This window comes from Carlito syrichta, unplaced genomic scaffold (assembly GCF_000164805.1).
Source record: "Carlito syrichta isolate Samal-C Ts95f unplaced genomic scaffold, Tarsius_syrichta-2.0.1 Scaffold309429, whole genome shotgun sequence".
Classification (NCBI taxonomy): Eukaryota; Metazoa; Chordata; class Mammalia; order Primates; family Tarsiidae; genus Carlito; species Carlito syrichta.
In genome coordinates, this window is record NW_007253525.1 from 434,423 (window position 1) to 460,936 (window position 26,514).

General features: G+C 39.9%; 1 protein-coding gene across 1 annotated transcript in view; it reads left to right on the forward strand.

Moving 5' to 3' along the window:
* The window catches only part of AP1S3 (adaptor related protein complex 1 sigma 3 subunit), a 76,901-nt gene extending 50,755 nt beyond the window's left edge, over positions 1 to 26,146 (forward strand). Inside the window, exons 4-7 of the mRNA XM_021717167.1 lie at positions 8,102 to 8,280; positions 10,062 to 10,170; positions 19,557 to 19,694; positions 25,921 to 26,146. Coding sequence (XP_021572842.1) covers positions 8,102 to 8,280; positions 10,062 to 10,170; positions 19,557 to 19,694; positions 25,921 to 25,956 — 462 coding nt within the window. The 3' untranslated portion in view covers positions 25,957 to 26,146. The remainder of the gene's footprint in view (positions 1 to 8,101; positions 8,281 to 10,061; positions 10,171 to 19,556; positions 19,695 to 25,920) is intronic.
* Positions 26,147 to 26,514: the final 368 nt, after the last annotated feature.

The window sequence follows — 26,514 nt, forward strand, 5'->3', positions numbered from 1 at the left end:
CACTCACCTCAGCCTCCCAAAGGCGCAGGATTACAGGCTGAACCACCGAGCCCGGCTAGGGCTACTCCTTCTTAACAAGGCAGCATGGATCATTTTTGTATATTCCTTATTCACTATTGTTCTCTTAATGCGTATGTAACTGTCTTCTTCGTCGTGTAGCTAAGGGACATTTGGTCTGGTTACCTTTGTATGAACTCTTCTTTTTTTATGACTTAATTTTTTTTTAGAGCAATTTTAAGTTCACAGCAAAATTGAGTGGAAGGTACAGAGACATCCCATATACCTTCTGCCCCATGCATGCAGAGGCCTTTCCCATTATCAGTGTCTCCCACCGGAGAGGTCCAGTTGTTACAATCTCTAAGCCTACACTGACTAATCATTGTCAGCCAAAGTCTACAGTTTACATTAGAGTTTATTCTTGGTGTTGGACAATCCATTGGTTTAGGCAAATGTATAATACCATGCATCCACCATTACAATATCATACAGGGTATTTTCACTGCCCTAAAAATCCTCTGGGCTTCACCTATCTATCCCCTCCCCTACACCTCCATCACCACTGGCAATCACAGTCTGTTCTTTTTGCCACACTGTAGGGTCTTTTGAGTAGTGGGGCCTCTCTTTGAGGTATAGTTTCATTTGTTGAAAAACTTTGACATTTACTTAGTATTGGCCTTCAGATAGAATGTTGACTAATTTTCACAGAACTCACTAATATTCTTTTAATTAAGCATTTTTTTCTAATTATAGAATCATACATTTGAATTTTGGAAAATTTCAGGTAATTAGAAGAAAATATTTATAATTTCACCATTCTTAGATAACCACTATTACCAGTTTAAACATTTTAATGTATTTCCTTCATATAATTTTTTGTGGAATAGCTTTACATTTTTTGCTATAATACTACACATACAATTTTACATTCTTTTTATAACTTAACATTCGATCATAGGCATTCTTTTTTTTTTAGTTGGAGTCTCATTCCTTCACCAAGGCTGGAGTGCAGTGGCACGCATGCTCACAGCCACCCCAGCTTCAGCCTTCTGGGCTCCAGCAATACTTCTGCCTCAGCCTTCTAAGTAGCCGGAACTACAGATGTGTGCTACCACTCCTGGCTATTTTTAATTTTATTGTAGAGACGCTCTCGCCAAGTTCCCTGGGCTGGTCTGGAACCCCTGGGCTCAGGCAATCCAAAGTGCTGGATTGAGCCACTGAGCCCGGCCAGGCATTCTTACTTCATTTAAATCATGTAACAAATATCATTTAAACATTCATCTATTACTGGATATTTAGGTATTTTCTAGTTTTATTTATTAGTTCTATAAAGAACTGTGGTAAAAATGTAAAAATCTAATGCCTAAATATTTACTTGCATTTTAAGGCGTATTTTTTTTTTTTTTGGTAGAACTGGGTTGCCCAGGTTAGTGATGTATCCCTGGGCTCAAGCAGTCCTCCTGCCTTGGCCTCCCAAAGTGCTGGAATTACAGATGTGAAAAACCACACCCAGCTTAAGGCACATTCTTGAGATAGATTTTACAAGTAGACTTACTGGGTCCAAAGGTATGGACCTTCTTGACACTGCTGAGTCACTTTTCAGGAAAGTTGGAGTACTAGTGAGGGCCATTGTTTTTATTTATTTTATTTTATCTTATTTTATTTTATTTTGAGTTGGAGTCTCACTGTGTCGCCCAGGCAGGAGTGCAGTGGCGTGCTCACAGTCACCACAGCCTCGACCTGCTAGGCTCAGGCAATCCTTCCACCTCATCCTTCCAAGTAGCTGGAACTACAGGCGCAAGTCACCACACCTGGCCAAATTTTTTGATTTATTGTAGAGGTCAGATCTCACCAGGTTGCCCAGACTGGTCTCGAACCCTTGGTCTCAGGCAATCCTATCACCTCGGCCTCCCAAAGTGCTGGGATTACAGGCTTGAGCCACCATTCCTGGCCCATTGTTTTTTAAAGATGAGAGAGACTTAGGGCTATTCAGCATCTGCATGTAAGGAGTGCCAGAAGAGGAGCATCAACTAGCAATGTAAGAATGATGAAGCCATACTCCCAGAGAAGTAGGTGAGGGTTGAAAGCCAGGACGTAAGAAATGTGTTCCCTGACACAAGAAGAAAAATATCAGGTTTGGGGTAGATGTGACCAAGTGTGTGTACATGGGGATGCAGATGTGGGGGGAGCTAAGGAAATCTCCCCAGAATGACATATATCCTCTCCTCAGAGTCAGGGAGTAAGGATGAGATGAGGAGCATGGTGATTTGGAATAACCCCTTTGGAGAGTAGAAGAGGAGGATGCTTGGGAATTCTTTGCATTCAGAAGTACCTGGAAAATTTCCAAGTACCTCTGGAGATTCTGCTGAGCTTGGCTATCACATTTTTATGGTAGTATTGATCTGTGACAGCCTCTATGATTTTTCTTAGGCGTGCCTGATGCCTCCATATAGAAGCAGAGATGAGAGTGGATGGGCTGATCCAGGTTGGGAATTTGCAGTGGCTGCAGAGGTTGGGAAAGGGACCGAGGGAGATGAGAACCATATAATAGTGTTGTTTAAGTGATGTGTCTTGTGACCTGGGCCACCAGAGGAGGGGCCTGTCAGGTTGATGGAACTGGAGGAAAGGAACATAGTTTGTCTATTTATATTTGCAGCTTGGACCCTGAGATACAAGCCAGTCTTGAAAAGGTGGCATTCATGGTGTGGCAATGTTGGGGACAGGAAAGCTTCTTGGAAGCTGAAGCTGGTTGTGGGTTCATTTCGTGGTCTGAGTAATGCTTGGCTACTCACCCTTGATACCAATAAATCAAGGGGCAGGGTACTGGTAGAAAGAAGTTTATTTATTTCTTCTTCTTCTTCTTTTTTAAATTGATTTATTGTAGAGATGAGTTCTCCTCAAGTTGCCCAGGCTGGTCTTGAACCTGTGGGCTCAGGCAGTCCTCTCACCTCAGCCTCCCAAAGTGCTGGGATTTTAGGCATGAGCCACTGCACCCGGCTAGAGGTTTATTTCTGAGTTTGAATCCAGGGAACAGGGTAGACTCAAGGTCTTTCTAAAATGGTTCAGCCCACCCTTCAGGCCTCGCAGTCCACTTTTATAGTCCAGAGTTGTTGGTACCTATACATCAGCCACATGACCAGTAGAGCATTGTATAGAACTTAAGTTACAGCTGCATTTTACATTTAGATGGTGACGTTTAGAATAAAGGAAGCTTACAAGGTGTAAGTCATCATGTGTTGCAAAGGTTATGCAAATCACAAGACTTACCATTACATGGATACTATTTGGTTCAAAGAAAGGGAGTCAATAGGGATTACATATTTGGGCATAGTCCAAAAAAGAAGTGTATAGACGGCAAATGCATAGAGGACAAGGGGACTCTGAGTAACGTGCTCAGAAATGTGCAGGACCGCTTGAGTCTTTGCCATGCCCTTCTCTAGGGGCTGTGGCAATATGGGGGGACATCAGTGGGTCCTTGTATCAGGTCCAGGTCAAGAGTAGGGAAATTTGCAAACGTTAAGAACCAAAGCTGCTATTGGAAACCTTCACTGTTCCTCTTTAACTAGAAGGAAGATACTAACACTGGCTAGAAGACTAAATAGATTGGTGCTATTCTGCTTTGTGCTTCCCTGGAAGGCCTAAAGTTGCCTCCCTAGCCATGCTTCTGAAATGTGTGATAAGAAAACACCCAGAGTAGTTCATGTTCTGGGTCAAAATCTGAGTTTGAGGCTGTGCCCAATTAGGTCAAGAATTACTCTAGTGGACACTCTGAGAACGAGGAATACTTGATTCATCTGATATCTTTATATTTGTGGGATCATCTGTGACCAAACTAAACCCCTCAAAATGGAGGCTGACAAAAACGACCCCTTCTGAGGGCGGGATAAGAGAGGTCTTGGTGAAGCCAGGTACCCACCTAAGGCAAAACATTTGGACCAAGTATAAGAAGTCAACCCCGCTTGACACACTTGGGATATTATAGTTATTGCTGGAGTTAGTATTTGCAGGGACAGTTTTACCAGTCTGTTGTTCCTTTCTTCCCAGCAATATTATTGGAAAGGAATGTTGGGGTGCTGTTTTCTGAAGTCAAATGAAGTTTGTTTATGATATCAACTTGAACTTAAGTTGGCTTTTGGCAAATGTTGAATAAACCAGCCTGGGCAACATATCAAGACCTGTCTCTAAAAAACAAAAACAAAAACGGCCAAATGTGGTGGTGCATGCCTGGGATCTCAACTACGTGGGAGGCTGAGGCAGGAGGATCGCTTGAGCCCAGACACTCGAGGCTGCAGTGAACTATGATTGCTCCACTGCACTCCAACCTGAGTGACAAAGCAAAACCCTGTTAAGAAAGAAAGAAAGAAGGAAAGAAAAAGAAAGAAAAAAGGAGGACAAAAGAATAGAAGAAAGAAAGAAGAGAAAGAGAGAGAGAAAGAAAGAAAGAAAACCTTCTGGATTGCCCTCTTTCCCCTACTCTACCTAATACGAATCAAAAACAGTATTTGCTTAACCTCTAGAATAGTATTATTCAAATGTGCCCCGGATAACTAAACTGATAAGTTGGATAAAATTAATTTCTGCAGGTGATGAACTTTTGTGAATCATTACTATTCATTCTGCGTTTTGCTTAAGCTACACCATTAAATCTGGAGCAGTGACAGAGCTACAGCACAAGCCCAGTTCTCAAGCAAAGCAGAACTTGAGGGGTCTAAATCTTTGAACACTGTCTTATGAAAGGCAATTATTGGATAAACCTGATTCTATTTGTTGTTGTTGTTGTTTTTAATTTGGAATGCATTTTTGTATTTTATATGGGCTTTATGGATATTTGTATTGTATTTATTTCTGCTTGTATTGCATTCCTGATCATCCTTTCTCCTTGGATTTGTTTTTAGAATAAAAATAGCTCTTTGTTTATTGTTATACCTTGTAGATCCTTGTTAAGCAGTCAATTACCTGATGTGAGATAAGTTTGAGGCATAGAAGAACTAGAAAGGAATCCACCACTAAACTAAGCAATAGTTCCAGCCTCTCAATAGAACTTTGAACATCGATCTGGGTTCTTTGAATTCAAAGTAACATGTAGCCTATCAAGAAATCCCAGAGGCTGTTCAACAGTGATGATTATGAGATCCAAAAATAGATCCAGTAAGTTGAAGACATAAAACTGGGTCTATTTTTTTTTTTCCGGAAGGAAAAAGCTAAGGGGATTCTTAAAGACTGTCTTCAAATTTGTGAAGTCCATTATTATTCCAAGGATTGTGATATATTCTCTTTTTATTTACTCTGTGGATGAAAATCAGGAAAAACTGGTTTAAGTTGTAACAGCTGAGACTTAGGTTAGATGGGAAGAAAAACAATTTTTGACAGAGAATGCAAAACGAACACCAAACAAGTGTGGGGATTTCATTTGTTTAGTAAATCTTTGACCATCTGCTCGACATTGGATTGAATAATCTTACCTATTGGTGATGATCCAAAGCTAAGTCTTTGTCTTAAGACCCTGAGGTTTTATTATGATTCTATACCCATTCCATTTTGTACTTTTTGAATGTCAGTCACTTTGATGATGATCTCTTCTTGGAAGCAAAAATTATCCTTCTCAGTATTATCCTTAGGAAGTAGTAACTGTAGTCCATTACTGAATTATTTGTATCTGTGCTAACGGTGAAGTGGGTATTTAAGAAAATACTGTGTTAAAATGCCAGTTTGAGGGTGATAGTGCTTAAAGTTGGTGATGAGGGCTTTTTAACTCTGTTTCTCATCAGCTCTGATGTCTTGGACCTCACATTCTTATTATAACAGATGTTTACTTTCTAAGACAGAAGATTGGCTGTTAACGAAACCTCCAATTCTGCAGGCTCTGGGTGGAAGCGCTGTCTGGAGACTGGTTTCATTGGCCCTCAGATATCGCCACCTAGTGAGTGGTTAGGGCTTGTGCTGTGATATTTAGAGCCCAACCTCTTCAATAAATATTTTATTTGTAAGGATTTTTGAAATTAATTTTTTGGGGCTCTCAGTGTATATTATTCCCTCCATGACACAATTAACTGAAATGATTAATTTTATTTATTTATTTATTTATTTATTTATTTATTTTGAGTTGGAGTCTCACTCTATCGCCCAGGCTGGAGTGCAGTGGCATACTCATGGCCACCCCAGCATCGACCTGTTGTGCTCTGGCAATCATTCCGCCTCAGCCCTCCAAGTAGCTGAAACTACAGGCACGCGCTACCAGGCCCAGCTAATTATTTATTTTTTTATTCTTTTATTGTAGAGATGAGTTCTTGCCAAGTTGCCTCTTGCCTCTGCCTCCCAAAGTGCTGGGATTACAGACTGAGCCACCAAGCCTGGCCATTTTATTTTTTTTAAAAACAAAACATAACAAAAATCCTACAAAGTAAATTACAGTTCTAAACCTGACCTTCTAACACTGTGAACTGAGAAAACTCGAACTCTCATAAAATAAAGATCAGGCCAACTGATGGTTTCTGAAAGTCTAACCTACCATACCATACCTCCAAGGCTCTGAAGTAAATTTCTAGATGTTACAATGTTGTCTACTCATTTAAATCTTTTAAAATTCATTACATTAGAAACCTTTATTGCTTTTTAAATTTTATTTTTAAAAAATTTACATTAGAAATGGGGTATTTCTATTTTGCTCAGACTGGTCTCGAACACCTGACCTCAAGCAATCCTTTTGCCTCGGGCTCCCAAAGTGTTGGCATTACAGATGTAAGCCACTGTGCCCAGCCAGGAACCCTTATTTCAAATACACATTTTGAAATTTATTTGAAAATAAAATCAACCGGGCATAGTGGCATACAGTTTTAATCTTAGCATTTTGGGAGGCCAAGGCAGGAGGATTGCTTGAAGACAGGAGTCCAAGACCAGCCTGGGCAACATAGTGAGTCCCCATCTCTACAACAAATTAAAAAACAAAAAAATTAAATGGGCTTGATGGTGCATGCCTACAGTTCCAGCTACTTGGGAGCCCGAGGTGAGGATCACTTGAGCTCAGGCGTTCAAGGCTCCGGTGAGGAACCGAGATTGTACCCCTGCACTCTAGCTTGGAAGGACAAGTGAGACCCTGCTCAAAAAAGAAAGAAAGAAAGAAAGAAAATAAAAGAAAATCAGATTTCTTCCAAGTGTAGCCAACACTCAATCTAAATTGTTAGAAATGTATTGTCATAGCAAAGGTAGTTTTAAATTGAGATGATTGATTCTAAAGCTCTCAGCCAAGTAACCTATAAAAAGTAGAAAAGAGTCGACATTTAAGACTTAGATTATGAGATTATGGTTCCCTTCTTATTTTCTTATTCCTTTCCCCATTTCATTCTCATTTCCTTTCCTTCTCTCCTTTATTTCTACACTGTCGTTATGTTTCTATAGTTAAATATGGTACAAGGATGTAATTTGTTTTTGAGACAGGGTCTTACTCTGATGGTCAGGCTGCAGTGCAGTGACACAATCAGGGCTCACGTTGAACTCCTGGACTCAAGTGATTCTCCTGCCTCAACCACCTGAGTAGCTGGGACTATAGGCATGTGCCACCACACCCAGCCAATTTTTAAATTTTTTTTTGTATAAGCGAGGTTTTGCTATGCTGCCTAGGCTGGTCTTGGACTCCTGGGCTCAAGCAATCCTCCCACTTCAGCCTCCCGAAGTGCTGAGAAAACGGGTGTGATCTACCTTGCCCAGCCTGGGATGTAATTCTTAAAGTAAATCCTTTCATCATTTTTAAACTTTTTTTTTTTTCTGGCTTTTGAAGTAAGAATTTAATGTTTTTTCAAAAGAATACTATTATTTCCTTGATATATTTTTCTCCCTATATGAGTTTTCAACTCTTAAAAGGAATTAAAATATAAAATTTATCTTTCTCCTATGATAGAAGTAAGCTATGTTTGTGATGCGCTTACTTTTTTTCTTTTTTCTCTGATGGGTTAAATGTAATTTGTCAGATGAGATAGTTTTCATGCTGGTATTTTTTCATCTGTTCAGAATTATATAACTTTGTAAATTCAGCGACTGAATTGCAGTGTCTATGCAGAATGATTTGGTTGACCAGGTTCTCGTTTACCCTGTCCTTTATTTCTTCTAGATACATTTCATATTGCTCTTCAGTCGACAAGGAAAATTACGGCTGCAGAAATGGTACACTACCCTCCCTGACAAAGAGAGGAAGAAGATCACCCGGGAAATTGTTCAGATCATCCTCTCTCGTAGCCATAGGACAAGCAGTTTTATTGACTGGAAGGAGCTAAAACTTGTTTATAAAAGGTGTGAGTAACTTTATGAGCTTTTGAAATCTATTTAAATATAAAATCAGCCAGGCACAGGGCTTATATTTGTAATTTCTGCGTTTTGGGAGGCCTAGGCAGGAGGATTGCTTGAGGACAGTTCTAGATCAGTTCGAGAACTGAATTTCTCATGATTGCTTTGTTTTACTCTAGTCCTGAACATGATTTCAATTCCATTGCAATGGAACAAATTCCTTCATTTACTGAAATCTTTGAAGGCTGGGGCCCAAATATTGGTACCAATAGACTAACTAGAAAAGATCCTTCATTTTATTAAAAGAAGATCTACGTGCCAGGGTGGATTCTAGGTACTTAAACTACATGTTTATGGTGCACACGTGCATTCAAGAACTATCTTATGAGCACCTATTATATTCCCAGCATTGTTCTAATGGCTGTGGATAGAGTAGCGAACAAGACATGTAACATTCCTGCTCCCATGGAGTACACTTATTTGTTAAGTAAACAAATGAAATCTTTTCAGTTAGTAACAAATGCTATGGAAAAAATGCAGGTTAGTGTGATGGATGGAAACTATGATCAAAGAGGGCAGTTCTTATTATATTTCTTACTCATATTTGCAGTGAAAGCTGAGGACATCAGTTCCCAGTCATAGCAATTGAGCAGTAACTGGTAAAGCCAGGATTCAAATCCAGATCTTTCTGACTTTAAAGCCTATATATCCTTTCTGTCACACCTGCTTATCATGGGCAGACCATACCAGAAAGAAACCTTAATTTGTAGATACGAGAACCGAGGCCCAAGTGCTGACATAATTTTGCCCATGGAGGCATTGATGTCTAAGCCAAGGTCAGAGCACAGCTGAGTTGGCCCTGCATCTGACACCATGCTGCAACTTTCAGAAGGAAAACACACATTAGATATGCTCTTGCAAAGAATGTTTATAAAACTTGATAGGAAGCCGGGCTCGGTGGTTCAGCCTGTAATCCCGCGCCTTTGGGAGGCTGAGGTGAGTGGATTGCCTGACCCCGTGGGTTCGAGACCCGCCTGGGCAGCAAGACCTCATCTCTACAATAAATAAAAAAATCAGCCGGGCATGGTAGCGCATGCCTGTAATTCCAGCTACTTGGAAGGCTGAGGTGGAAGGATCACCGGCAGGTCGAGGCTGTGGTGGCCGGGAGCCGCCACTACACTCCAGTCTGGGCGACAGAGTGAGACTCCAACTCAAAAAAAACAAAACAAAACAAAAAAAACAACTCGATAGGAAAAAAAGAGGTAGCCTCTGCAGGCTGATACGGAGTAATGGAGTAAATTACCAGCAAATGCCTTCAAAGCCTCTTCTGCTGAGTCCAAGTTAGAGTTTAATGGGATGGGAGTCACTTACAGAATGACTAAAGCATGGTGTGAAGGGAGAGGGCAGGGAGTGTGGGCCCCTGAGAATGTTGGTTAGGGGTTTTGATTTCACAAAGAACAATTTACAAGCTGGAGAGGGGTGCGAAAAACACTCTGATTACCCTGGGCCAAAGGATGTTGTCCCCAGTTAAAATTTCTTCGAGGTGAAGTTTTGTTGAGAGAGAAACTTTTATATAATTAGCAGAAGTAGTCCAATCACCACCATATTTTTATATATCCTGACATATTTTGGGATGATATTGGATGGATTTGTGATTAATGATGATTTCATACTTGGACGGGGAGAGGCTCTGGTGGGAAGGACGTGACTTTGGATATCCATTGGGAAAAATCCATCTTCAGATTGTTTAATGTATCATTTTGCTTTTTCTTTATTCTTTTTTCAAGGTATGCTAGTTTATATTTTTGCTGTGCAGTAGAAAATCAGGACAATGAGCTCTTGACACTAGAGATTGTGCATCGTTATGTGGAGTTACTGGACCAATACTTTGGAAATGTAAGTGTTCTGGACTATTAGGGTTAATTACAGTCACCATCTCAGCTCTTACATAGTTCTTTCTCTCATCTCTTTCCTTCTTTCTCTCAAGTCTAAAATATGAATTGTATTTGTACCAAGGAGCATACCGGTCTACATAGGATCAGAATACAAGGTTTTCTCCCTACTTATAGTTCTTTTTTCTTTTTTTTGAGTTGGAGTCTCACTCTGTCGCCCAGGCTGGAGTGCAGTGGCACACTCACGGCTACCCCAATGTCAACCTTTCGGGCTCTGGCAATCTTTCCACCTCAGCCTTTCAAGTAGCTGGAACTATAGATGCGTGCTACCATGCTCAGCTTTTTTTAATTTTAATTTTTGATTATAGAGATGAGATCTTGCCAATTTGCCCAGGCTGGTCTTGAACCCATGGGCTCAGGCAATCCCCTCGTCTTGGCCTCCCAAAGTGCTGGAATCATGGGCTGAGCCACCGAACCCGGCCCCTACTTATAATTCTTAACAAATGAAAGACCCATCATTTTCATGACGTGGGCCATCTTTATTTTCAGACCACAAATACACAAGAGACATTATTTCAGTGAACCAAAATTTAATTGTGAAGGAATCCTTAGTATTCTGTCCCTTATTCCTCACTGACTTTGTCCTCTCTCTTCTATTTTGACTTCTTATCCTTTCACTAGCTTTTTCTCTAAGCTACAAATATTTTTAAATTTTATATGTGAAAAACAAACAAGCAAATAAAAACAAAAAACAAAAAAAAAAGCAAAAAATAAAAAAAAAATTCCCAAATCCTTTCTCTTCACATTGCTATTCAACAATCATATTGAATTTTTTGCCAAGTGAGATGCTGTATCAGGTGCCCCAGTCCTCAGAACCCATTCACTTTGCAGGGGCTTACAGCCTGGGTGAGGTCCATCTTTACGGCACCAAGAACATAAGAAAGTTCACATTGAGCCCTCCCAAGGTTCCACACCAGTGATTCTTCTTAAGTCTTCCCCTGCTTTCGCCTCTTTGCAGCACTGGGTCCTTGCTCATCACAACGCTTTCTTTACATTTGCCCATCTTTATTTTGCCATGACATTTATTTCTGCTGATTCTTGTCCTGTATTTCTGACGGCCCTTCCTTGGTTTCATCCACTGAGCTCCCTTCCTCCTCCTGCCCTCTGCATATCCTCATCTCTTCTTTGTGTGTCTACGACTCTCTCCTAGAAATACATCACTAAGTGACTCTTTTTCACATTGTTGGTGACAATCTTCACTGGGCTTCTCATGGTCAAGAACTAAGTGCATCTTCTGAAAACCTGTTCTGTTTTGTGGTTGGAATTTATGATATTCCAGGACCCTTCAATGCAGAAGGGCAGTTTTTCTTTCATATTTTTTTCTACGCTTTGCTAGAATCTACCTCTATCTATTCAAATTGTGCTAACATTCATTTCCTTTTTTCTACTCTCACTAGTATAGGCTTATTTGGGATTTCAGTTTTGCTTTTCTCTTAAATATCATATCTGGCACTTTGTGCCTCTGGGTTTTTCTCTGTTTCTCTTCTTGGTCTGTTAGTTATCATCTTCTTAAAAAAAATACAGATCTAGCTGGGTGACAGAGTGAGACTCTGACTCAAAAAAAAAAAAAACCACACAGATCTAGTTTGGGTGTGGGAGTACATCCTTGCTACTCTGGAGGCTGAGGCAGAAGAATCACTTCAACTCAGAAGCCCAGGAATTAAAGACCAGCCTGAATAACATATGAGACCCTGTCTCAATATTTAAAAAAATAAAAATTGCCTAAGTCCATGGGTTCGAGACCTGCCTGAGCAACTTGGTGAGACCTCATCTCTACAATAAATCAAAAAATTAGCCGGGTGTGGTAGCGCGTGCCTGTAGTTTCAGCTACTTGGAAGGCTGAGGTGGAAGGTTCGCCGGAGCCCAGCGGGTTGAGGCTGTGGTAGCCGGGAGCGGCCACTGCACTCCAGTCTGGGCAACAGAGTGAGACTCCAACTCAAAAAATAAAAAATAAAAAATAAATAAATAAATAAATAAAAATTAAAATAACAAAAAACAAAAAGTCAAACACAGATCTAGGTGTGTTGGTCCTTTGTGGTCACTTTCCATTATCTGCAATGAATACAATTCTAATTTCCTAGGCTGACATTTAATCTTTCAAAACATTGATCCCAGACCACTCCTCTGACCTTGTTGTTTTTCTCATTATATGCCAGACAATGCTCCAGTGATAAGCAACAGCCATGTAGTATTGCTAACTGGCACCAGATTTGCTTGACCAACAAATTGCAAGTCTCCTGAGACCATGATCTAAGACTCATTTTCCCCCTCTACCACTTGTAACCAGCTGTGGGCTAGCAAATGTTCCAAAACATTTAATGTAGTTCACAGTCTAAGTAAATAAATCACTGGATTTGGAAAATATTTTCTTCTTCTTTCTTTGAGTCAGAGTCTCACTCTGTCTCCCAGACTAGAGGGCAGTGGCACACTCACAGCTATTGCAGCCTGGATCTGCTGGGCTCAGGCAATTCTTCTGTCTCAGCCTTTCAAGTTGCTGGAATTACAGGTTTGTGCCACCATGTCTGAATAATTTTTTGGTTTATGTAGAGATGAGGTCTTGCCAATTTGCCCAAGCTGGTCTCAAACCCCTGGGCTCAGGCAGTCCTCTCACCTCTGCCTCCCAAAGTGCTGGGATTATAGGTGTGAGCCACAGTGCCTGGTGGAAAATGTTTTCTTCTAAGTAATATCCTCTTCCCTATTTCTTTGCTGAAGATTTTTTATTAAGGATTGTTAGAAGAATTTGCTTCCAGAAGGGTTTTCTCTATTCTCTTTAACGGAATGAGCAGTATTGAATGGGTTTTATCAGATTTGTTGCAACACTTTTCATAAGGATGAACACTCAAAAGATTTGTAAAAGAAGTTTTCTCCTTCCTTTTTTTTCCCTTTGTAAATGATGTTATAAGATCTAAAATGCTGCTTCAGGGATTTCAGGTTGTTGGTCAATATGTAGTAGTATTAAGACAGCTAGACTATATTTTCTTTCTCCTGCTCTTGATATAACAAGTTTATTTTCATTTTTAAAGATAAATTTGCCAATATATAATAGCATATTTTCAAATGTGAGATTAATGTTTTCTATTATTCAAATGAAGTCCCCACCCCCCTTTCTTTCATAATTTTTTTGCAAAGACAACGTCTAGCTATGTTGCCCAGGCAGGTCTTGGACTCTTGGGCTCAAGTGGTCCTCCCACCCTGGCCTCCCAAAGTGCTGAGATTATAGGGTTGAGCTACCATGCCTGGTCTTGTGCTTGTTTTTGAAATAAAAGACAGACTTGGCCTTTCACAAGGGCCTGAAGTTTTCCTGAGATCTGTGCTTTCCTATAACCATGCCTTCTTTTCCTCATTTCTGTACTCTGATTCGACCTGTGGCATTTTCCTAGATTAAATCAACTGTAATAATATGAATTGGGGCTGAATTTTGATCTCATTTTATCTGGGTGAATTTCAACCAGGTATCTCAGAGCACGTTGCTTCTCAAGAGAATTGGTGTGACCTTCACCAGTTCTCTTCATTGCTAAGCCCAGTTAAAGTATAAGGAGAATCAGAATGAATTCCTATTTTCCTAACATTAATTTTCCATCCTATTTTGCTATATCTTTGGAATCTCTGTCTTTGTCATGTACCAAAATTTAATTCATTAAAAAAAATGAATCTTTTATTAAGCTAAGATTAGCTTAGAGCAATTCAAGGCCATATGCCCAGTAGATGCTCAATTCTTATTAATTAACAATGATGAACAAAGATTTCCGGTACTGATTCTCATTGACATCATCTCAGGAATAATATATTTATTTTTGGTTTTCTTCTCCTTTTGTGTTAATACTAAAGCTTTTTCTTGAATTCTGCCCTGATATTATCCATGGGAGAACTTTATACTGAGCTTCTGTTATAACACTGGAAAATATTATCTTCTGAAGACAGATGAATCAAAATCTCTGGCTACTAATTTAAGTTATGTATTTTTTTTTTTAGCACCTTTCAATTCCAAAGAGATTTACAAGGATTAACTGGTTAATCTTTCGATCTTCAGTAAGTAGCATTAACCCCAATTTATAGGGGCTTGAGGAAATGCCTCAGTCTCACAGTAGATAAGGCTCTGTTTGAGGATTTAGATACCTGCCATATTTTCCCATTATAGACTGTGGTGTGAACTTTTACTGATGGCCCTTGGAGTGTGAGTATGTTGGTGTCCCAGAGAGATTTTGAACTTGACTTAGGGAGGTTTTTGTTGTAAGAGGATGAGCACTATGAGTCCGGACTAGTGTCAGCTCACTCACTAGTCAGATCCACAATTTGGGGCCTGTCATGTATCTCCTTTTTACAGATGAGAAAAATGACCCTCAGAATGGTTAAGAGAAGTATTTACTTTGTTAACTTCATGAGAATGTTTGGAGGAGCTGAAACTGAGAGATAGCAATACATAATAAAACATTAATTGCTACATAGTTGTACATTGCATTCTATTTCTATTTTATATACAGCTTAGTATTTATATAGTTCTTATTATCTGAATCATCTACAGTATGTAATTTTGAACTTCTTGTATTTACTTTAGAATAGAATTTAATAAGGGCAGGTGCTTCTTAGATTCTGTCCAGAAGGATTATGTTGGTGAAGTGCCAGAAATAATCTCACTGTACCATGTATTCTCCAAGAAAAGAGCCTTAAGCCAAATTACAGTAAAACATAAGTATAGGAAATTGAGGACAAAGATAAATGATCAGTTTCTGCCTTTTGTAAGTGTTATTCCAGAATCTAGATATATGAGGGAGAAAAAAAGAGGTTCATGTGTTTATTAGCATGGTGAGAAGGGAGGAAGCCAAATATATTTGCATAATTAGAGGGAGTGAAGTCACTTAAGCATCAAGGACATATTTCTGGTGTATTGAGACAGAATCTCAAGGTGGAATTTAGAGATATTTGAGTAATTACGCAGTAGCTGAGTAAACTTGAATTTGGTTTAAAGTTTTCTTGGGATGTTTCCCCTTTTTATATTCTCAGATGACTTTAGACTCAAAGAATAACCATAGAATAGCACTTTGGATTTCCTATGCTGGCTAGGCATGATGACTCATGCCTGTAATCCCAGCACTTTGGGAGGCTCAGGTGGAAGGATCACTTGAGGCCAGGAGTTTGAGACCAGCCTGGGCAATACAGTGAGACCCCATCTATGTGCGCGCGCACACACACACACACACACACACACACACACACACACACACACACACACTCGGTGGCACACCTATAGTTTTAGCTACTCAAAAGACTGAGGCAGGAGGGTTGCTTGAGCCCAGGATTTCAAAGTTGCAGTGAGCTAAGATCGTGCCATGGTGCTATGGCACTCCAGTCTGGGCAACTGAGTGAGACTCTGTCCAAAAAAAAAAAAAAAGAAAAGAAAAAAGGAAGAAGAAAAAGAAATAGTTGCTCATAATGCCAATGAAACTTATGCACACATTTCTCTCGTTATGTAGAGATAGTAACTGTATACAAAGGTATGTGTTGTATATCTGACTCTGCATACTATCTTACTTTATCCTTATCCCTTGAAATGAGGTATAGTAAATTAATTGCTCCATGACTACTGGAGGACACTATTGGCCTGGGGATAGGTTACTGCTCTCAGAGTGAGGTATAAGAAGTCCTAGAGAACTTGCATTAGTATTTGTCAGGTTTATTTTGCAGGATTCGAACTGCTGGTTTCTCCTATTGAGGCTCCTGCTTGTCTTGGGTTCCTGTTCTACGCCTGCCTTGAACTGAGTTTCCTCAACTGTTGCTACTTTAACTCCTGACTTCTGCCTCTTCTGACCGCTGGTAACTGCTTACTTCTTATACTTTCTTTCATGTGCCTGGATATCTGATCTACTGTGATTTCTTTTTGTTCCTTATATTGTTTAAAATGACAAAATAATGCATATGTTTTACATATCTTTCTAGACATATTACAGCTTTTAAAAAAGTAAATGGAATTACGTTATGCACATTATTCTGCAACTTTCATTTTGTCTCTTACAAGTCTATCTTGGAGCTTTTTCATGTCTGTCTATGTGAATCAACCTCATTCTTTACAATTTCTACATAGAAAGTATTTGCAACATATATAAAGGGGGAGGCACAAGATAGTAGCTGTGGTACAGAAATGATTCTTGCAAATTCCTAAGGTAAACATCACAATATAAAATGCAAATAAAGTCTTCAAGAAGCGATTCATAGACAGGGCGATAAATATGTATTGGAAAAGACCAATACATATCTAATATGATGTGCAGCCTCCCTAGTAAGCCGAGAAATGCAAATTTAATTAATGTTCATCTAAAAATTAAGAGAGGGCATTGATTGCTGGTGATGTTATGGATAAATGGATATTCACTCTTACTGTTAATGGAATTTGTAAATTTTATAGACTACTTTGGAGGACCAAATTTTGTAGCATTTAATAATTGCATATGTATAAATCCTTTGACTCAACAATTTCAGAAATAATTTATTCCTATGCTATACTCAAATTAGTGTGCCATCATATATATAAACAACAAAATTTATAGCAGCATCATTTAAAATTAGAAACACCCAAAGTCCATCCATATCCATAAAGGAATTATTTAAATAATAAAGTCTGATTGTAGAAGTTGGATTCAACTGAATTGGTTAACATAAACCATGTTCCTTGTGGTGTCTGCAAGTTTATTAATCTATATTGTAAATATATGGAGCAGTTTGTAAAATATTGACATCTATTTTATGTAAAGTTATAGCATTCAGTAGAATCAGAGAATTATCTATCTGGGAAGCCATTAATCACCAGTATAGTAGAAAGAAGGCCTATAAGGTGGCTGCTCATTCATTTTTCCTACAAACACTTACTACATCCTACTGTGTACTAGATACAAGTGATATAAAGATGACTAATACAAGGTCTCTTCCCAGAGCTCACAGTACAGAGGGAGTGATTAGTAATCAATAAACTAGCATAAACTAGTGCACAGAAGATATGAGAATCCAGAGGAAGTGATGTGAGATCTAAATGTGGAAGAGAGGACATAAGGAATCGCTATGCCCCTGACTTTTGAATTCGGCCTAGCAAAATGATCTTGGTTTTGCCAACAGAATAAAGAAAAGGACATTTGGGAAAATTCCAAGAACTGCTGGAACAAAGGGCAAAGTCATGAGAGAACACTGTGAGTTTGTAGCATGTGTGGCTGACACATGAATGAGTGCTGCCACAGGAAACCAGACAGCAGGGTCCAAGCTGGCTGTAAAGAGTCCTATATGCACTAAGAGGACTTAGACTTGGTCCTGAGACCTTACCCAAGAGAGGCACAAGGTCAGCAGGCACAGGCACAGCCACCACTTAGAAGATCATTACAGTGGCCTAAGTGAGATGTGTTGCAGGCCTGAGCAGTGGCTATGAAAACAGAGGAAGGGTTAGGGATTTATTTAGACCATAGAATCAGTGGGAAACAGTGACCAAATCGAGGAGGATGAGAGAAAGGGAGGGGGAGGAATGCAGGGGAGGGGAGAGATAAGTGAACTCCAGAATGAATTAGATCAAGCAATTAGGAAGAAGTTGCAACTACTAAGCAAAGTAGAGACTAAAGGAAAAAGAATATCTTGATATCAGTTTGAGACATGGTGACATGGATTAAGAATAGGCAGGTAGAGACATCTGATTCGCAGATGAAAATATTGGATTAGCGCCCCAGAGGGAGATCAGGTCTAGACATCTATGTTTGTTGAGTCACCTGCATGCTAGACACAGTTGTAGAGAGTCAGTGAGTTTGTCTGGGAGAATATGGGTTTTGCCAAGAGAAGAGGCTCCCTCGAGAAACACCAATATTCAAGAAGATGGATGGCGGGAGTGTAAGCAACGTGTGGCAGACATTTGTCTGTTCTGCTGGTTAATATGTTCTAAGCACACCATAAATCTCAAACAAATGCACTGTAGAGGACAGATAAATCATTCAAAGAGTCTGAGAAGGAGTCATCAGAACAGGCATTAAATGGTATTGTCAAAGTCAGGGGAGCAAGAGAGAAGAAATATTCCAAGGATGGAAATTGATGAAGAGTACCAAATGCTGCTGAGAGGAAAATGAGAGGGGGGAGGGGGAGGACTGGAGACTTTCCATGAGCAGAGCTTTAAGATAGCAGCTACTGTTGGGTGGAGTAGAGCACGAGGGTATGGTATGGAATGTGAAAGTGAAGTGTCAGGGAGGTGAGGAATAGGTGGAGAGAAAGACAGCCTGAATAGCCATCCAGCAGAGACATTGGAGATGAGCCTTATGTGGGTTATAGGGCACAGTCTTGCCACTTGCTACACTTGGACACCCAAATCTATCAGACTTCGCTTTGGTCTGTGACGGGTTCGCCATGTAAAGCTCCCCAGACCAGCAGCCTCAGCATCATCTGGGAACCTGTTAGATGTGCAGACTGTCAGGACTTACCAGGGCCTACTAAATCAGAAGTTCTGGGGGTGGGGCCCAGCAATGTGAATCTCTGTATTTTTTATTTTTTTATTTTTTGAGTTATAGTCTCATTCTGTCACCCCAGGCTGGAGTGCAGTGGTACACCTATGGCTGCTGCAGCCTCTATCTGCTGGACTCAAGGTGATCCTTCCACCTCAGTCTTCCAAGTAGCTGGAACTACAGTCACATACCACCATGCCTGGCTAATTTTTAATTTTTTATCATAGAGACAAAGGATTGCCAAGTTGCCCAGGGTAGTCTCAAACCCCTGGGCTCAGACAGTCCTTACTCCTCCACCTCCCAAGGTGCTAGGATTACAGGCATGAGCCACTGCATCTGGCCAAGTGTGAGTCTTAATGAAGCTTCAGTGTCTGGTCCACTCTAAAATTGGAGAACCACTGGCCTGTCACAAAATTCTGAGAAATATTAAGGCAGTTGAGCTGATTTGTCTCTGACGAGTGAGCTTCTGAGAGAGTCCTAAAGCCAGAAGCCAAGATTCACAGTTCATAGAGCTGGGGAGATGGAGTTCTGCCTTCCTACACGGATTGCAGCCGGGCTAGGCTTTCCTTGGTGCAGAGGGAAAGGGGAGCTGTGCGGTCTCATTCCTCATTCCTCCACTGAGTCTCACATTTCCTGTTGCAACATAAAACCTTGTTATCTAAGGACATGCTTTGCATTAGTGGAATGTAGTTCTGCTTTTATTCAAGACCTGGAATTCCCTCTCTATTTTTCTGTCCTTCAAAAAGCCATCTGATACTTTGATCTTTGGTATGCCACACGGGTGCAGATGTCGAAAAAGCTCAAGAACACTGGCAAATGTTTCCCCTCTACAGCTGCAAGTTCATCCAAATGTTTGTTTTTCTTCCATCAGGTCTGTGAGCTGGATATTATCTTTAATTTTGAAAAGGCTTATTTCATCCTTGATGAATTTATAATAGGTGGAGAAATTCAGGAAACATCCAAGAAAACTGCTGTCAAAGCCATTGAAGACTCTGATATGTTACAGGAGGTCAGTACGGTTTATCATGCTATGGGAAAAGATGACAATGATGATGATAGTGTTAATAATTATAATATTAGTGAAAACTTACTGAGTATTTACTCTACACCAGTATAGTTTCTAGGCAATTTACTTGTATTAGCTTCTTTAATTCTCATAGCAACTTTAAGATGTAGATAGTATTGTTATCATCATTTTACAGATTAGTCAACTAAGAAACCAAAAGGCTAAATGACTTGCCCAATTTCCCACAGCGAGTAAGTGTGAGAAGTTTTTTGTTTTTCTTTTGAGTTGGAGTCTAACTCTGTTGCCCAAACTGGAGTGCAGTGGCATGCTCACAACCACTGCAGCCTCGATCTGCTGGGCTCAGGTGATCCTTCCTCCTCAGCCTTCCAAACAACTAGAACTATAGGCATGTGCCACCATGCCCAGATAAAAATTAAAGTCGTTGTTGTTGTTTGAGTTGGAGTCTCACTCTGTCACTCACACTGGAGTGCAGTGACATGCTCACGGCCACCACAGCCTCAACCTGTGGGCTCAGGTGATCCTTCCACCTCAGTCTTCCAAGTAGCTGGAATTACAGGCATGCACCACCACGCCTGGGTTTTAATTTATTGTAGAGATGAGGTCTCGCCAAGTTGCCCAGATTGTCTCGAACCCGTGGGTTCAGGCAATCCTCTCACCTTGGTCTCCTAAAGTGCTGGGATTATAGGTGTGAGCCACCGCACCTGGCCTAGTAAGTGTGAAATAGGAATTCGAGCCCAGGCAATTGGGCTCTAGAGTATTTGCTGTTTGTGTTTGACTGTGTTTTGCATTATGAGGATGCCTCACTGTCAAAAAGATATCCAGTGCCTGGTGCTATTCTTTTCAAGAATAATTTTATGAGATGTATAAAAAGACTTCCATTAAAATATCTCTACTGCCCTGGGAAAGGAGAAGAGCAGTACATGATTATTTCATTTTCCAGGGATATTAGAGTATTATTACTGAACATGGCATTTATCATTTTAATTAAAATTTCTTACACCTTCTGGGAAGGATGCATGTGTGTTTCTGTTTGCATAAATAAATTGGGAATACCGTGGCTTGCTTGCCAAGGTATAAGTGGGCCCTGAAGCATCCACTTGGTCCTGCTCCTAACTTTCTGTGGTTCCTATGTAAAATATTGTGGGACTTTTTTTTTTTTTTTTTTTTTTTTAAGTCAGAGTCTCACTCTGTAGCCTAGGCTGGAGTGCAGTGGCATGCTCACAGCCACCACATCCTTGACCTGCTGGGCTCAGGCAAACCTTCCACCTCAGCATTGCAAGTAGCTGGAACTACAGGCACATGCCACCGCACTTGGCTAATTTTTTGATTTATTGTAGAGATGACGTCTCGCCAAGTTGTCTAGGCTGGTCTTGAACCCGTGGGCTTAGGCAATCCTCTCATCTCGGCCTCCCAAAGTGCTGGGATTATAGGTGTGAGCCACTGTGCCCGGCCATATTGTGGGACTTTTAGAAGTAGTGCAGGTTTGCACCATAATTTATATGGAAAATTACCTACATTAGTCCCTTCAGTCTTTCCAGAAACACTGTAAGAAAGAGCATTTCACCCCACTGACCTCTGCCCTCCCAAATGAGATGCTCTGACCAGCCCCAGTGTGTGTCTGAGGGTCTGGGTTCTATACCAGTGTGCCACTTCTAGGAACTTCTTCCCATAGCAACATTGGGTTTTTCCAACTTCCTATTTCTTTAACAGTAAGCCAAGAGGATTCAGAGCATTGTAAAGCACCTTTTTATTTTTAGTCTTCATTTATTTATTTTTGAGTCGGAATCTCACTCTATCACCCAGGCTGGAGAGTGCAGTGGTACAATCATGGCTCGCAGCAGCCTCAACTTCCTGGGCTCAGGCAATCCTTCCACTTCAGCCTCCTGAGTAACTGGGCATATACCACCATGCCCAAGTAATTTTCAAATTTTTTTTTGTAGAGATGAGGTTTCACTATGTTGCCCAGGCTGATCTCAAACTCCTGTACTCAAGCAATCCTCCCGCCTCAGCCTGTCAAAGTGCTGGGATTACAAGCATGAGTTACCGCACCTGGCCAGTAAAATACTGTTTTAAAATGGATGTTAAATCTATTTTATCCTGCTATTTGGAAATAAATGGCTGATTAAATTAATGAAACACTGTTAGGCAAGATTTCCCAGCAACTGTTCTGGCACATCTTTGAACTAATTACTTATTTCTAGCCAGTGAGGGGATTGGTCCTGCAGTGAATGGATGTGGAAAAAGGTGTCTGCTTGAGTGGGTACTCATAACCAGTTATCTCTCTGTGCCTACTAGGAGGCCAATGCACTCATTACTAGAGGTGTTCTCACCTCCAAAAATGCATTTAAACTCTCTGATGTTTACTTGGCTCTTTCCAAATGCCACAGGAAGGGAATTTTACAAGGTATTTGAGAAACAGTGGTTTGGAAATTTCTCAAAACAGTGTTTCATAAAATATACTGGGGGTAGGAGTGGAGGTTATTTATAACTCTATCCTTGTGGTCTTTGAGGTGGAATCTCCTTATAGAAGAAGCAGACATTTAGTAAGGTCTTTGGCTCAATAATTAAAGCTCCCTGAACTGGGGCCAAGACACATCTGGGCTAATTTGAAATCCCTTCTATAGGAAGTAGAGTTTTAAAGAGCTTGCCACAAATCTGGTGTTTCTAGTCCATTTAAATCCAGGTGGCAGGTATTTCAAGAGTGAGTTCTTTCGCAATTAAACACTAATTGGTAGTTCATGTCCCTGGCGATTCAGTGGAAGCTCTTGATGAGTAGGTATCAGGGAGCACTGCATTTAGCCCTGTGCCCTCATAGTGAGCAGACAATGTATTGCCACCCTCTAAATCTCTCTTGTTGAATTAGCAGCACCTGCCAAACAGAGAATGTGTTGTTAGTGTTCTATTGGGTTCTGGCGCTCACTTCAGTAAAGCCAATGAATATTGTGGGGAGCTGAAAATTGACATTGAATATCTGGCCTGCTTCAGAAAACTTTAGAATGAGTAGAATCCAATAATATAATTGCATAAAGGTTTTATATATATACATACACACACACACACACACACACACACACACACACACACACACACACACACTCCTTTCTCTCCCCTATCCTTGGACCTAAGCACATATTTGTAGTTACTAAAGGTTTGTGACATTGCTTTAGCTGTTAGAGCAACTGTAAACCTTAAAGCAGCCTCTGGGTCTTTGTCCTAAATCCCAACAACAACAACAACAACAACAAAATAATAATAATAATAAAGCTGTGTTTGCCTGCATATTTAGTAAAGAAACTGTTGCAAATCTCCAAGTTCTCAAAGTTTATTCTGAGTGTATTGTGGCTAAATGTTGATAATAGAAAAAGAAATGGACAGTTTAATTGGTTGGGGATAACTTATTTGGGTATAGCAACAAAGTGGATGATGGCACAATTACTAGAAAGAAAATGAAATTCTGGGAGAATATTGGTCACTAACTGAAGAGTTTGCAATTTCTGGGATGACCAGTGGGGGTGGCAAACAGTAGATGTTTTACACAGACCAAGAATATATTTGAGAGGGAGGGGTCAAATGGTACCTCATGAGCTCATGCAACAGGATACCTCATATCTTAAAATGGATGCATGGTACACCTCAACACTGTCACCCTTAAAAGTGTAAACAGTGTTAACAGCTATACCAAACCATAAATTTAGTAGGAAGTCGTAGCATGTTCAGTGCTGTATGCACAAGAAACACAGCAGAGCTAGGTGTATCAAGAAAAGGTCACAAGATATAGCCCTCCTCATTGTGCAGGTAAGGGCAGTTAAGGTTGTGCTATCTTTAAAAGTCTGTCCCAGGCCTTTAAAGAGGCACATTCATGAAAATAGCAACTTTTACATTATTGGCTCACATAATTTGAGTCACAGGATGGCTGGGCTCAGACAGGGCAGCCAGTGCAGTGTCTAGTAGACAGAGTCATCTGGTGGTATGAGCAGTGCTAATAAGAAGCCAATGAGCCACAAAGCCAGCAAAGTGTCAACTTTAGGGCCTTTGACTGTTTCTGGCCCCTTCCAAGCCTGCAGGACAGGCCTAGCAATGCCCTCATGTGGTCATTGGTTTTTGTCAAATTTGGAAAAGCAAGCTATTTTAACTGCAAAGAATATGTAACCACACAATGAAATATAGGTTATGATAGAAGGGCACAAGCAATTAATGAATAAAAATGTGCAATTGTTTTGAATTTTGTAATATTTGTCATTAAAAACTCATAATCTGCCATAAATTCTTTTCCTATTCTAAGTACTTTTTTTATTTTTTGAGTTGGAGTCTCACTTTGTTGCCCAGGCTGGAGTGCAGTGGCACGCTCATGGCCACCACAGGCTTGACCTGCTGGGCTCTGGCGATCCTTCTGCCTCAGCTTTCCAAATAGCTGGAACTACAGGCATACACTACCATGTCCGGTGAATTTTTTGATTTATTGTGGAGATGAGGTCTCGCCAAGTTGCCTAGACTGGTCTCAGGCAATCCTCTCACTTCGGCCTCCCAAAGTGCTGGGATTTTAGGCATGAGCTATCATGCCCATCCTAAGTAAACTTTATACCTAATTTTGTATTTGTAACTTTGTGTTCTTTTTAAAATGGTATATACTCTAGATTCCACAAAACCAACCTGGGCCACTGATCACTAGGATATCTGCTAAGTTAAGAGACACGGGCAGTATTTGTAGGAGGAGATACAGGGCAGAGGGGTTTGAGACTGGGAGCAATTGCACATTTAGGAGGTAAGAGCTTTATAAGAAAGTCTGGATGACTGAGCATGAATGTTTTCAGCAAAAGAGCTCTGGAATTCTAAATAGATTTGGTGAAAACCAGCTAGAAAACCAGATTTCTAACCCTGGTATCCACTGAGCTATCTTGCTTAACCAGTGGCCTTGGTCTCTCTGGCCCATTTCAGTTGTGTATTTCCTGGCATGTTCGAATGGGTTACATGCCCTGTTTAAGCTTAAGAACAAGTCAAGCCTCAACTGCCAAGTGAGCTGACAGGGACTCAAACAAAAGAGGCAGAGTGTCCTGAGGGTGATTTTCTGCCCCCTTGAGCTGTGTTGTTGATTCAAGCAGAGGCCATGTTACACAACTATATATGTATATATGCATTTATATATATACACATATAATGCATACATTATGCTATATGTTTATATGTTATACAAATATGTGTATATGTTTATAGTGGGGAACAATACAAGAGACAGTCCATCCATCTTGTATGGTATAGAACATACAAAATCACTGTAACTTTTTAATTTTATTTTATATTTTTTTGAGTCAGTGTCTCACTCTGTTACCCAGGCTGGAGTGTACTGGCATGCCCATGGCCACCGCAGCCGCAACCTGCTGGACTCAGGCGGTCCTTCCACCTCAGTCTTCCAAGCAGCTGGAGCCACAGGCATGTGCCACGATGCCTGGCTAACTTTTTTTTATTGTAGAGACGAGGTCTCACCATGTTGCTCAGGCTGGTCTTGAACCTCTGAGCTCAGGCAATCCTCTCGCCTCCACCTCCCAAAGTCCTGGGTACAGGAGTCAGCTGCTGTGCCCAGCCACTGTAATTTTTAACTCTGCCTATACTTCTGTCTGTTTAAACATTTTTTAAAAATAGTACTGAAAAAAATTATGACCTGGTGGCTCATTAGCAAACTTGGTAACTGATGGGAATTACAAAGAAACATAATTTGGAGGAAAGCTTTTGAAATCACATGGCAGAAATTCTTAAGAATTATGGTCTATTTATCTTTTATGTCTTGGCAATAAGTGTAATGACGATGTTTTGCACAACATAGGTGACAATACATGTGTTATACAAATACAATTAAGACTTCTCTTATCCACGCACTTGGATATGGTCCTCATAATTATTTTAGCAGACATATTTATCTTAAGTCATCAGTGATAGCTTGGCAACCGTTACTTTAGCATTTCTCTCATCAGACATTCATTTTAGGATCAACTTTAACTTTTTTCTCAGGTGAAAGATATTTAATTCCAACCATGTGAATGAGTATACAAATTATACTCAAACTTTGAGCCACCTTTCTTGAATAGAATGCAAAGATGTATCCATTTAGCAAACTTCTTTTCAATGATGACAAATAAATAAGAGAATGAAAACAATTTCACAGTCTGCTGAAGGATTAAAGGAGAAATTGTTCTAACTTATTGTTCTCTTTCAGACAATGGAAGAATACATGAACAAACCCACATTTTAACTATGCATCTACTTGAAGACTCTGAATGCTACCTGTTGTGAACCTGTAAATAAGCAGTGGTTTGCATCCAGTTTTTCCGATAGAGCCTGTGGCACCATGCCAAAAATAACTTAAAGGGATTATTTGTTAACTAACAAAAATCAAAGTTGTTTAACATAACATATTTATAATTACTACATGTCTGTATTATACTGTATATGAGTACTTATTGTAGCTGTAGATGTTTAAAATAACTGCTATATAATTCAGTAGACGATATTTGTTATTAATGTTTTATATCCAGGTCATATTTTTAAGCTAATTTTGATGAATTAGTTGCAACTTTTTTTTTTTTTGCATTTGGTCTTTCGTTGACTAGTTGAAAAGTATGTTGTAAAAATTCATAATTTTGGATGTAAAGTATATGATATCATTAATACTTTTTCTAAATGTTTAGATTTTTAAATTGTATAATTCAAAATTATATTAATAGTTTAGAGTTTATACATAATAGACATTTTCATACACTTAATAATAATGTAATTTTAGTTCAGATACAATGTATCTGATTTTAATATC